Genomic DNA, 12554 nt, shown 5'->3' with positions numbered 1-12554 from the left:
TTTAAGAAAACATTAAATCTCTAGTCGGTTAGTAAGTTATTGTAATTACAATACCCAAGTTGTTTAAAAATTTAAATCTGTTTCCTTAAGGGGGATAACTGATATTTTTCAGTGAACTCTGAATCACTTCCTACCCCCAGCAGTATGTAGGGTTTATATGTAGGCAGACAGTCAAAAACATAAACAATGGGTATATGCACTCCATAATCTAGTGTTATTAACACATTCATCTTCAAAGACTGAAAATACAGTTAAATTAAAACTTATCTACAGTATCTATGGAATGGAATGCGTAAAATCTTCAAGTACTACCTACAAAGCTAACTCCACTAGAATTATCACATATCATGAAACTACTTACTGCTTTTCCGAAAATTAAAATTTGTCAACTTACAGACACAGCATACTTTAGAGACTTGCTTACATTTATTTCCCTACTGAAGAAACTGGTAAAACACAGATTTTGCCGACTGCCTCCTCCTACTTACTGAAGCAAAGCAATAATAGGCATATTTTTAAAGTAATAAAACAATTACCATCAAGACAGAATGTTTTTATTAGTGACAGATTTTTAAAATTTTAATTAGTTTACTTACTCTTGTATGTAGGATAATTCTGGGTATTACCTCATACTATTAACATGAAAAAAATATTACTGTACACAAAAAAGGATATCATTCCAAAACCAGAAGAACCACGTCACATACATCCAGAATTTTGTGGCCAAGTATATTCCAAGAGGCAATGCACTGTGCATAGAGTGATCAAAGAATGACCTGTAAGGCAGGAACAATGTCACATAAGTTTGAACTTATACAATGTAAATCCTAAACTACAGCTTCAGTTCCTGTTATACTGTGTACTATATGGGATATTGCAAAATATGCCACAAAAACACTCTTCACTTTTATGTTCAAAGTTCATTGGAAGTTTCAGTTTTCAACCTGTCCAGATGAATGGGCACGTCTAGAATGTGTTTAATTAAAATGTATACATTCGCTTTTGAAGTTCTGTCCCAGATAAATGAGGAAAACACAATCTGTATATCTTGAGAAATATGTGCTCTGCAGAAAATAAGATATTAATTGTTGAATTAGAAAAAAAAAAAAAACTCAGCCTTTATAAAGACTGATCATTTCTATATAATCTCACAATGTTTCCTGATCTTATAAAAAAAATCTTTGCTGTATACTTTAAAAAAAATGTTCCATCCTCTCAACAGGAAAAAAAAAAGTATTCAGTTTGATTGTTTTGAAATAGTTCGTATTATCAGAAAATTTTTTGTTTGCTATTTTGTCATTTTGTTTGCTATTGCTATTTTTATACTCAGTGAGCCACTGTACCTTTAATAAATCATAAGCCAATAGCACCACAGCAGTAAAGACCTGGACAAGAAATGTAGAATGCTTAAATATTTAGCTACAACTACACTGCCAACAGTTACGCAATTACAAGATTCCTAACCTACAGCACGGATAGCAGTTGCAAACTACATTTACGCATGAGATTCTAAGGTATTTAGGAAACTTACACAATGGAAATTACATGTTAAAATGACTTCAGTAAGAAAATGGCTTAAGAGGCCTTGGTATTATCAGTCTACGTGTTTGAAATATTTCTGATTCTTGAATCTTCTGCTTCTGTTACAGTTGCCAACAGAAAGTCAGAGGAAAAACAGACAATTTCCCACATCACTCGATTTGCCAGGTTCCAAGATTGAATGTTACTTCTTTAATAATAAAAAAATTAAGCCATTGGAATTCTTTTCACCTTCTTACACTCCTGCACTTTAAAGGATATTCTGCACATAATCTGAATTTAGTCTGAACAAATTGGGTTACTGACTAGGTAACTCCATATTCTAGAAAAAGTTGCTGAACATATCACACTCTAAACTGCTCAACTCCTTGAAATAAAACTTCTTTCAAAACCTGCTTAAACATCCTTACATTGAAGCTTTTCACTTTTTGTCCTGATAATGCCTCAGGGCGGCCATGGACTAATGTGTGTATTGAATAGCTTTCATTTTACTCCATTACTCCCTTGTAGTAACTTTCATTCCTCTACTGGAAGCTTCTTAGGTATTTTGAGAAAACCTTGTAAGGCAGACGAGCTATGATGGTAAATAATACGCAAATACACATTTCAATACATAGTGGTTATTCAGCAATAACCATTCTTTCAGTGATTTATATTTTTTTTTGTGAATGGAGTAGGGAAGAAAGCAGAGCTAAGCAGACTACTAAAATTCAAAAGGGAAAGGAAATACTACTAGAATAATAGCAAAGATTTCATTCAAATCTCCACCTAGAAATAGGTTTTGAAGTGTTTTTCACAAACTAAACATTAAGCAAAGGATGAGAGAAATAATGTTAATCCTGAACTGATGCAAGATAGGTCAAAAATATAAAACCTGAAGAAACATGTTATCTTGAGAAACCTGAAATCTTATCCTTTCCAGTAGGAGATGCAGTTGAGGATTTGCATTGCCAAGTAAACTAGCTATGGGATGAGGTGAATAGATTATACAGCCTCCAAGGTGACAAAAAGACTGGGAAGATTTTCTCAAAAATCCTGCAGAGACGAGAGGCCAATGACCAGACCTCCCCAGGTATCCCCACTTAGATTCTGTGAACTTGTTTTATGGCGCAGAAATATTTTCTTTTCCTCTAAACAGAAAGGGAAGAGGAGGAACTGGTTCTAACAAACATGACATTCAATGCCAGAAGAGCAGAAAGTTCCTAAGTATGATGATATAAGAGTTTTTTTTATACATGCCACACATAATGAAGAAAAGCAAAGCACTGATGAAACAGTCTAAGGATCTTGAAAATACACTGAAGTACACCTGTGTGTCTGTGCATTCATATGTACGTTTACAGTTATTTAAAGAAATCATAAAAACGTCTGAAGTTCTTTATGATCAGATAACAAATCAACATTATTAGAAAGCAGCCTTTGTCTTTAGTCATCCCTTTCCACAGAAACAGAAGCTACAAATCTTATATATGATAATTTCTCTCTGTAGGTCTCTAGACGCCATTTGGGTATTTGAATTCTAAAAACCTGGGTTTTAATAGTATTGTTGCATATCCTTCTATCACTTTCTGGTAGCTTTTCCCTTGACTGTTTTCTACAAAATTCACACTGATAACTCTTTGTAGGCAGACATTCAGCACCCTCCTCTGGAGAACAACTGAATTTCTTTCTGCTGTTAACTTCTATTAGCTCAGTGGCATTCAACCAAGATAATTCCATGTCTATATGCAAGACAACTGAGCACTCCAAGAGCAAAGTTGCACATGAGCTTGTCCAGAAATAGTTCTTAAAAAAAAAAAAAAAAAAAAGTTGTACATCAAAAAAGTGCATAAAAATAGAAATTTCAGATTATTTATCCAATAAATATGATGCCAACAAAACACTTCTTGTGTGCGTGCTAAGCAGACAGTGTCCTGGTGAAACACTTACTTTGAAAGAAACTGCACCATAGCCCAAACGCCACCATACATCAGCCCTTTAATGAGCCAAGAATCAATGTCTAGGTCTGCTATGAACCCAACCAGCCAAATAACTAGGAAAGGAGTTCCCAGCATCACCTTCTGACGGAATTCCTATATAGAAACAAACATCAGTAAGCAATTCTATTTTCGTAACAGGTTGTATAAAAGTATGTATAATAAAAAGGACAGTCACAAAAACTTGTATAATTTTTCAGGAAGTTTGATATACGGGGACGAGTAGTCATGATTTTTTGTCGTTTCCTGTATTTATATATCTCCAGTTTATGTGCAAATTAAAAAAAAAATCTTCCTAAAATTCTGTAATAAATTAGTAATTTATTTTAGAAGAACCCTCTTTTAGAGACTTTGTTATTAATCCAGAATACAGGCAATAGTAGTTCTTTTTTAAAAACACTGTGAAGTGCATAAATGACTACATAATTCAGGATAACCTCAGCAAACATGAACAATTGAAGCGACGTAATTAATAGACTAAGTCATACTGAAGAGTATATGAAGAAAGACAGGATGTTTTGTCTCTTATTAGGTAGGTACAATTCCTGATCAAGGCACTTCAAACTCCTTCTGGATACTGAAAGCAGAGTCACAGTGCACATAATGCAATGCACAAATCACTTAAAGGCCACACTTGTTGCATTGTTATATGGCAATACAGTTAAAAAAATCAAGATGCAACATATCTTTAAATCAAGAAATAATTACAAATCAATGACAGCAACACCTAATATCCAGCACAATACTCTCATTGGTAAGAAAACTTGAATGCCATGTAAGTCCTCAGTACTATAGGCGAGCAGTTTTTCATGTTAGAGCAACACATTACCCTTTATATCCTTATTTCTTGTCTCCTCCTATCTGCAGTATTAGATAATAACCTGAGAAGATGAAGACCTCCACATTAGAGATTCTTATGATATTATAATACTGCCAAGACTGACTGCTTTTGGCATTGAACAGAAAATACTACATAACAGGGAGAAGATCAGAGTTCTAGCTATCTAAAACTCTCTCCTCCTTCAGATATCTGACAATCAGCTTTGCAATAATCTTGGCTATGCTACCACTGCTTGGTACTTTCTTAACAATTAGGCAGCACAATAGCTAAAGGTAATTGTGGAGGCTTATGGTTTTCTTTCCTCCTGCCTTCAATAAAGTTGTGGGTGGTTTGTTGTTGTTGTTTATTTTGATGTTTGTTATTTTTTTAATTTATTTTGAAATTACTTTTGTCATAAAAAATGATGTTTCCTAAAACTAAAATGTGGGGAATGCACAGTGTGGAATTGCTTACCTTCAACAAACAACAAACAAGACCCTTCTCCCACCAAACATCAGCAGTAACACTGATTTACATAAGTGTTTTACTACTTCTCACCTTATCAGCTTTTAGTTTTCTCAGAAAGGATGGACTGTCATATCCCTTAGCCTGTCTTGCTTCTTGTAGGTGATTGATCATCCAAACGTTTTTCCTCTGTTTTGCTAGATCAAGTGGTGATTCTCCCTGCCAGGAGTATAAAAGTGGGAAAAATCTAATTTAAAAATAAAATGCATTCAGGGAAATATATTTTAAATCAGATTAAGCTAGATTCTGGCTTTTTTATTCCTTTGCAGCTTACTTGACACCAATCATTCTTCATTCCTTTTGGTCTTTTTCACACTCCCATAACTACACAAGTGGACAAATATAGAATTAAGGTGTGATGGGATGTATGTATTGACGTAGCAATAACCATTGCTTTTGGCATAACACATCTGTGCTCCGCTGTTCTATACACAGTCCACTAGCCTGTAAATGAAAGACTGTGCTTCCCCCTTGGCTATTGACAGGCAGCAGAAATCAAGCAAAGAAAAAGAACTCGTGACCCACTGGATCATGGAAACTCTCCCAGTCTAAAGCCTGACTTCGGTTAATTCTCTGCTTTTCTTGGCAGAGCGAAGTTACTAATACCACGGAATGCTTCTGATTGCTTGCGTTCAGCTTATTCCAAAACTCCGAATTTTTATGCTTGGCTTGCACTTCACATACTTTGGGTGCAAAGCCAGCAATGGTCCATGCTTTCGCGTTCCCTACATTGAGAGGACTGACAGACAAAGCAAAAAGAGAGAGAGAGATACAAGGGCCAAAGGTGCCTACCAAACTGATTTGAATTTATTGCTTTCTAAACTTTTACGGAGAGAGCTAAATGAAAGTTACTGACTAGGTCTAAAATTATAGAGGAGGCAAGAGACAACCAATTGCAGGTACCTCCAGCTTCAGTTTTGCATTTGACTCCTCCTCTCTTCTACTGGAGTTAAATCCCCTCCTAAACAAACCATTCATGGAGGCTTGAAAAATGGCTGAATCCTCCATCGCTTGGCCCCCTCCTAAAAAAAAAGTGAGACAGGTACCAGAAACTGAAATTACCCACAAAGGGCAATAATTACTATAGACAGAAGAGATGTCAAAGACAAAAAAAGGACAGTTAGCTACCTACATCCCATAGAAAGAAAATGGGGATCAACTATTTAACTGTCATCTCTTGCTCCACATCTCTAAAAGGAGGGTAAACAGCACATGCTATAGATTATGAGGTGAAGTTTTTTGCTGCCTAACAGGATCTTGCATGATGCCTTCCCAAAGAGTTCAACTACCAAAATCAGTACAAAAATAATAACTTGTTGACGTAATTTGGCTTCAAAGTTATTTAGCCAGATGATTAAGGAACAGATTGAGACTTCTCAATTCTCAACAGAAATGCCTGAAATCAAACTGTGGTGCCTGCTTCATCACAAATGTAATTGCATCTTGAACTGCCACTATCTGAAAAATTCCAGGCATGTCTTTTTTTTTTTTTTTTTAATATCACCTTAAATATCCAGACCGTAAAGATTACCTGTGGACAAGCAATTCCCTCTGGGAGTTGATCTCCCAAGTAAATCCTGAAGTTGTCTTGGGGTCCAGCTGAGCATCCCTTCCACTAGAGGGCCATGAGACACCTAGGAACTGCCTAGATGAAAAAATTGAGGGAGCTTTAAAGAAGTCTTTGACTATGTGTCTAATCACCTGGCCATTTTAATATTTTCCTTGTATTCACAGGGATGGCTGACTCGCTTAAAAAGCGAAACAAAATCAAAAAGTATCAGGGATCTTGGTCTAGTAACCAACTTAGTTTGCCAGTGAGTAATAAGGCTTCAACAGATTATATTTTAAGGTTAAGTGGTTAGACAGAAAGAATAGTCTGAAGCGTCATTACCGTAGGGAACTTTACATACAGACTTCCACGGACAAACCTACAAATACACTGCATAATCAAGAAACTACACCTAAAATCCATTCAATGATCCATTAACAGATTTGTTGTGTGTTTTTTTTTCCTAGTAAATATCTTATATAAATGATAAAAGCTATTTTCTCACTCTAGGGAAAACCAAAAAGGAGTTTCAGCTTATATTTAAATAAAATTTACAGATTTCCCTCCCAATCCCAATAAACTGAGTCCTTGTAAAATCTTGTTCTCACCTGCCCAGTCTGTCTACTGGCGTGGCAAGATACTTTACCTACACAAAAATGAAAAAACAACAAAACAGAAAAAGAACAAAACAACAACAAAACAAAAAACCAACACTCCTTTGACTAGTGAAAAGCAACTTCCACTTTCAACTGTAATTCAGGTCTCAAAAAGGAAAAAGAAAATCTTACTTCCAAACTAAAATTGTTATTTCTTGTACAGCAAAATACAAAGAGGATAAGTAACAAGAACAGGACAAACCCACTTTGATCAACTTGAAACAACTAAACCTGTGACATATACACGTTCCGGTGTTATTAATCCATATGCTACTTTACATCATTTTACTTCCCAGATGGGCATTCTCTCTCTCTTTTTTCCTTCTCCAAAGTATCAAGCTTTATTCTAGAAGAGTGCAATTGTTTATACTATTCTCCTACATAGCCCCCACTGTCTCTCTCGAGCTGTCATGCAATGTAAAAGTAGCACCTCACTGAGATGACCAGTTCCAACCTGTTCCAAACCCAGAACGCCAGCACAGCATGCACTTCTCTAACATTTACTGCCTAGAGCCGATACTAGAAAGGGCAACGTGGACATCTAGCATTTCACCTACTTCATAATCGGAAAAAGATGAAGGGATATCAGACAGCCTATTTCTTTAACTTTAGCTGTCTTATTATTTCGGTCATTTCCATGGACTAGCTGAGCAAAAGACTTCACTAAATACTGCTACAGAAATCTGGATATGACTGCATTAGAAAGAAGCCTTTCATGATTCCCTTACCTAAGGAAACATCATGAGCCACTTAAATGGTTTTTTTCTGAAGAAAACTTAATTTTATTTTTTTGAACAGTCAAAAGAGAAGCACAAAACTGAATTTAGATCTATCTACCTAAAGAAATCTACTAAAAATTTTATGTTTACTGTGAGCTTTTGCTGAACGTAAGATATATCACCCAAATCAGCTATCTGTTATAAATCCACCGACAGGATGGCAAAACTACCACTGCTAGAATGATTCTGACATCTGAAGATCCTAGAAACATGTAGGAAGGCATGCAAGAAACTTTGACTCCACTGCAGAAGGCAGGCAGCAGATAATGAAATCAAGCACATGTCTTCTGGCATGACTGGAAGGATATTATGATCCAGCAGGTTCAAAAGCCTATTTTTCAACTGACTGCTGCTGTCTGTCAATAACGAAGGAGAGACCACAAACTGCATTCAGGCTAGCTGATACAATTTCAGTTGGCCAAATGTACAAATTTGTATTACAGACTTCATAAGAGTCCAGAAGCATAGGTGAGGACTTTCATACTCTAGTTGCACTCATCAGTCTGTCAAGGGAAGCAAATTATGACACACTGACTTCCCCCCCCCCCCCCCCCCAAAAAAAAGAAAAAATATATATATATATTTAACAAGGTGGCACAGGGAAGAGCTTCTCAACAGTTTGCAAGAAGTGAGACTAGAAGCATAATTCATCCACACAACTGACTTTACAGACTAGGACATGTATTCACATCAGTACACATCTACTGGATATAGAACCTATAAAGGTACTAGCAAAAGTAGATTGTACCCTTAAAAAGACTGTTCCGTACTGTTTAAGAAAATGGATAAGTTTGTTTGTTTAAAGCATATTTCTATCACTTGTGCCAAATGAAGTAAGGCCTAGTCATCTTAATTGGTAGGCAAAATGGTGAAAGGTCAGATTATTTTAATCAGATAATAAGTATTTTATACATGTTGAGGTACAGCTGTATTTTCCAATCTATCCACCCCACCTATAACATTAGGTGAAAAATACAAATATTTGAAGAGAAATGGAGTAGTGGAAAATTCCTTTTCTAAAATTGCATTCTTCTGACATTGCAAAAGAAACAACTTAGGCGATGAAGTACATCTCATTTGCTATACAGAACAGTCTGGAGTCAATGGACAAGAACACTGTAGAGCAAAGATTCAGTAGGCTCACCCTCCACCACTGAAGAAGCTCGTAAAGACTCCAGGTCTACGGCATAAATTTTAACAGCTCCATGGCTGGTCTAACACGCTACAAACGAGCCCTGTTAGTGCTGAATCTAGCTTCATTAAGAGGTTTTGGCAGAGTAACCAGGCAACTTAAAGTTCTGATGTGAAAAAGAACCCATTTGCTTATTTTACTCCTAGTGATATTTTTCAGTCTCAAACTTTCTTGCTGCCACTGGGAGATGGACTGTCTCACATCTCACTCCAACAAAAAGACAGGTACCCCAAAATTTCACTAGAAGACATTCAGATTTTTTTTTTTCTAATCCAAATACACAGCGTTTCATTTATGCAATCTAAAGCGTGCACCCCAGCTCCAATATATTTACACATAACCACTGTTATATTATTTACATGGGTACTTTAAAGGGGTCAGATTTAATACTTATGCATAACTATTAGTAAAATACCAACTTCCAAGTTAAAAACCAGTGGCATGACTTTTACTCCATCTTCATGATCTCCCCCACACCCACGGGAATCATCTATTCATCAGATTTATCATAGGCTCTGCTATTTCTGCCTTAAACCACTTACAATAAAAACAGGCTGTTTACCTTTATATTCTGAGAATCAACATTAGCTCCAGCTTCTAACAGAAGACTAATAACTGTAGTATTTCCCGCAAGCACAGCCCAGTGCAATGCTGTGTTTTTGTGATATTTGTCTCCAAGATTAACAGAAACATTAAACGTAAGTAGTAATCGCGTTGGATCCACACTAGAAAGGAAAAGTCTTGTTAGATCTACAGAAGAACTCAAATACATTCCAACTTCTTGTTAATGAGTTCAGCTTCTCTGAAGAATGTTTATCGAGTACAATATGTAATAGCAAAGTTTTTTTGCTGATGATTTTGAATGGTTCAAATTTTGTCCCACCAAAGAGCAACCACGTTTCTGTTGAGTTTAAAAGGAGCTTGTTCTGGGATGTCATGAAACACATCTGGTATGCAATTCTGTTTTCATTTCTTTCAAAAACTAACAGTACTAGGATTTGTAAAAGCAAGCATAGGATTATTAATTTGACAGATAACTGAAGTTCTAAATATGTCATACTTCTACTTCACATTCCAAAACATGAGAATAGAATAGGATGATAATGTTAGTGGTAGGTATTTGCAAAAGCTCGCTTATGCTCCTCTCAACATGCAAAGGAGAGGGGCCTCTCCATGCAGGAAACTGAGACTAAATTGCTCTTTGGAGAATTGTCTTTTTACACCAACTTTTTCCAATAATCTCCACAGGAAGATTTACTTAGTAATCTAAAGTTCACATTACAGTACATCTGAATGCTATCTTCATTCTAGAACAGGTCATAAATGAAGAAAGATGAAGTGGCAATTGCAAGAAGTACATTGGCTAGTTAAACCAAAGCACTCGCCAAAAATCAAAACCAGTTGCCATTATAAGCTACTTAGTTAATGCCAAGACAGAGTCAAAATTGCAGTAAGTTTATATTACCTATGTGTTCTGTAAGCTGCCCACATTAGAGGTGTCATTCCATTTTGATCCATCATATCCACATCCTAAAAAAAAAGAAAAAAGTTGTTATGATAAATAAGCATGCTCAAGCTCCAAGAGCTACAAGGTTTGCAAATAAGCAGCAGTATTTTCTGACTAACCAAATGAGACGGTGAAAACCTGGCAAGCTTTTAGCACATAATAAAATAGTATTTAAAAATGAAAACAGACATAAACACCACCACTGCAAAAACAGAACCATTCCAGTGTATTTTGGAAACTAAGGAATAACCATGATATTTAAGACTAGCCATGTCAATTGTACTATTCACTTTCAACATAAACACATAAATAGATGGTGTAATACTGCACTACAAAGTAAGATAAACCTAAAGTAACGCATCAATATTCAATAAACTACTTGATAAATTTGCATTAAAAGCATGACTTAGCACCCTTCAGGGCTGAATACTAGCTGCAGCTATTTTTCCACTTCCAGAGCAATTTTCCTTAGTTCACACAGGTCCAAGGGTATTTACATATTTGGATATCAACTTAATGGAGGCCACAAAATTTTGATGCCAAAATAAAAGCTATTAATGAAAACAATTAACTAACACATAATCAAGTGGTGACTAAACTGATGACTAAAAATTAAAAAACAAAACCAAAAAAAAACCACCATTTCATTATTCCGCTTAACCTACATTCAGTTAGCCACAGAATAACAAAACAGCACCATCCAGGGCATCTGAGTTGAGACAACTCTTTAAGATAAGAAAGGAAAGTATCTATTACCTACAGGGTTTTGTTCTGCCTTGCTAACATGGAAGTTGGGAATTCCTAAAAATGTTCTGAGCCTCAGGCACATTTGGGCAAGTTCCACAGCCTGCCAACAGAAAATTACTCTAAACCAACTCAATTCAAGACCTGAACAATTGTACTTAGAGGCAGTAGAGCTATATCAATATGTCCTATGCTACTCTCCTCAGCCCTTATATTTTGGCTTTGGCTGGGATAGAGTTAATTTTCTTTCTAGTAGCTGGTATGGTGCTGTGTTTTGGATTTAGGATGAGAATAATGCTGATAACACACTGACGGTTTAGTTGTTGCAGTTGTTGCAGAGCAGTGCTTGCACAATTTTGAGTTTTTACTCCATTGCTTGACTAAAAAAAAATACCGGAAATAAAGTGACTGATGAAGGGGGGAAGAGAACCATTACTTTATTGCACAGTATATTCAGAAACAAGTTACGCGCACTGAGACCATGTAGCCTTGAGCCTCCTAGGGCCACACAATTGTTGGCACTGCCTTCAGCCGCCTGTTGCTGAGACTGGGAAGGAAATGAGAACCACAGCCTAACCTCAAGTTCGTTCATCCTTGAGAAGCATGCCTTTGATTCACAGGTCACACTGTGTGAACAGCTCATTTTGAAAAATGCATGAATTACTGAGACGTGAACAATCACTCTTTCATCTTTAGATTACATACAGAAATGCAAAGCTTTGTGACCAACAACTGATGCTTGATTGCTTGGAAGGAGGTTAAAAAAAAAAGATTCCTTTAGTGATTCCACCTGACAAATCAAAACTACACTTCATGTACTACGTGACAGTTAAAAGACGGGAAAAAAAAGAAAAGATGAGCTCCAGATTACTCCTTGCACAGATTATCTAAGCAGGCTATACCTATTACTCATAATAAGCCACTAAGCTCCAGCATGGACGGAGGCAGATCCCTCTTCAAAGGAACTGTACCAAGAGACAAAGAAACTAAGATTCACTTGCATAGAGCTTTATAGTCATACTAAAGATGATGTACTTGTGGATAGAAGAAATGTTTAACAAAGCTCCTGTCAAAAATTCTTTGTTATTCTGCCAGATCATTACCACATCCACACAATAAAAGGGCACATTTCTGAAAGAAACTTATGTTGCTCTGGTACAGAGTACCAGAGGACTGAGACAAAAAAGTAAACCTTCAACAGCCTATGCACCTCAGGAGACTGTTCCTTTGTTCTGGTGTGTACCAACAGGCATCTTAGCTTAACTTC

At 36.2% G+C, this 12554-nt stretch overlaps 1 protein-coding gene across 1 annotated transcript in view; it reads right to left on the bottom strand.

Annotated features, from left to right (window-relative positions):
- ZDHHC17 (zinc finger DHHC-type palmitoyltransferase 17) overlaps window positions 1–12554 on the bottom strand; it is a 72320-nt gene that overhangs the window by 20722 nt on the left and 39044 nt on the right. The window contains exons 6-10 of the mRNA XM_035334564.1: window positions 10502–10566; window positions 9599–9761; window positions 4894–5019; window positions 3469–3611; window positions 676–776 (exon numbers count right to left, since the gene is read on the bottom strand). Of these exons, the coding sequence (XP_035190455.1) occupies window positions 676–776; window positions 3469–3611; window positions 4894–5019; window positions 9599–9761; window positions 10502–10566 (598 nt within the window). The remainder of the gene's footprint in view (window positions 1–675; window positions 777–3468; window positions 3612–4893; window positions 5020–9598; window positions 9762–10501; window positions 10567–12554) is intronic.

This window comes from Oxyura jamaicensis, chromosome 1 (genome assembly GCF_011077185.1).
Source record: "Oxyura jamaicensis isolate SHBP4307 breed ruddy duck chromosome 1, BPBGC_Ojam_1.0, whole genome shotgun sequence".
Classification (NCBI taxonomy): Eukaryota; Metazoa; Chordata; class Aves; order Anseriformes; family Anatidae; genus Oxyura; species Oxyura jamaicensis.
The sequence above is the reverse complement of the archived record's forward strand: the minus strand, read 5'-3'. Positions and strand labels throughout refer to the sequence as shown.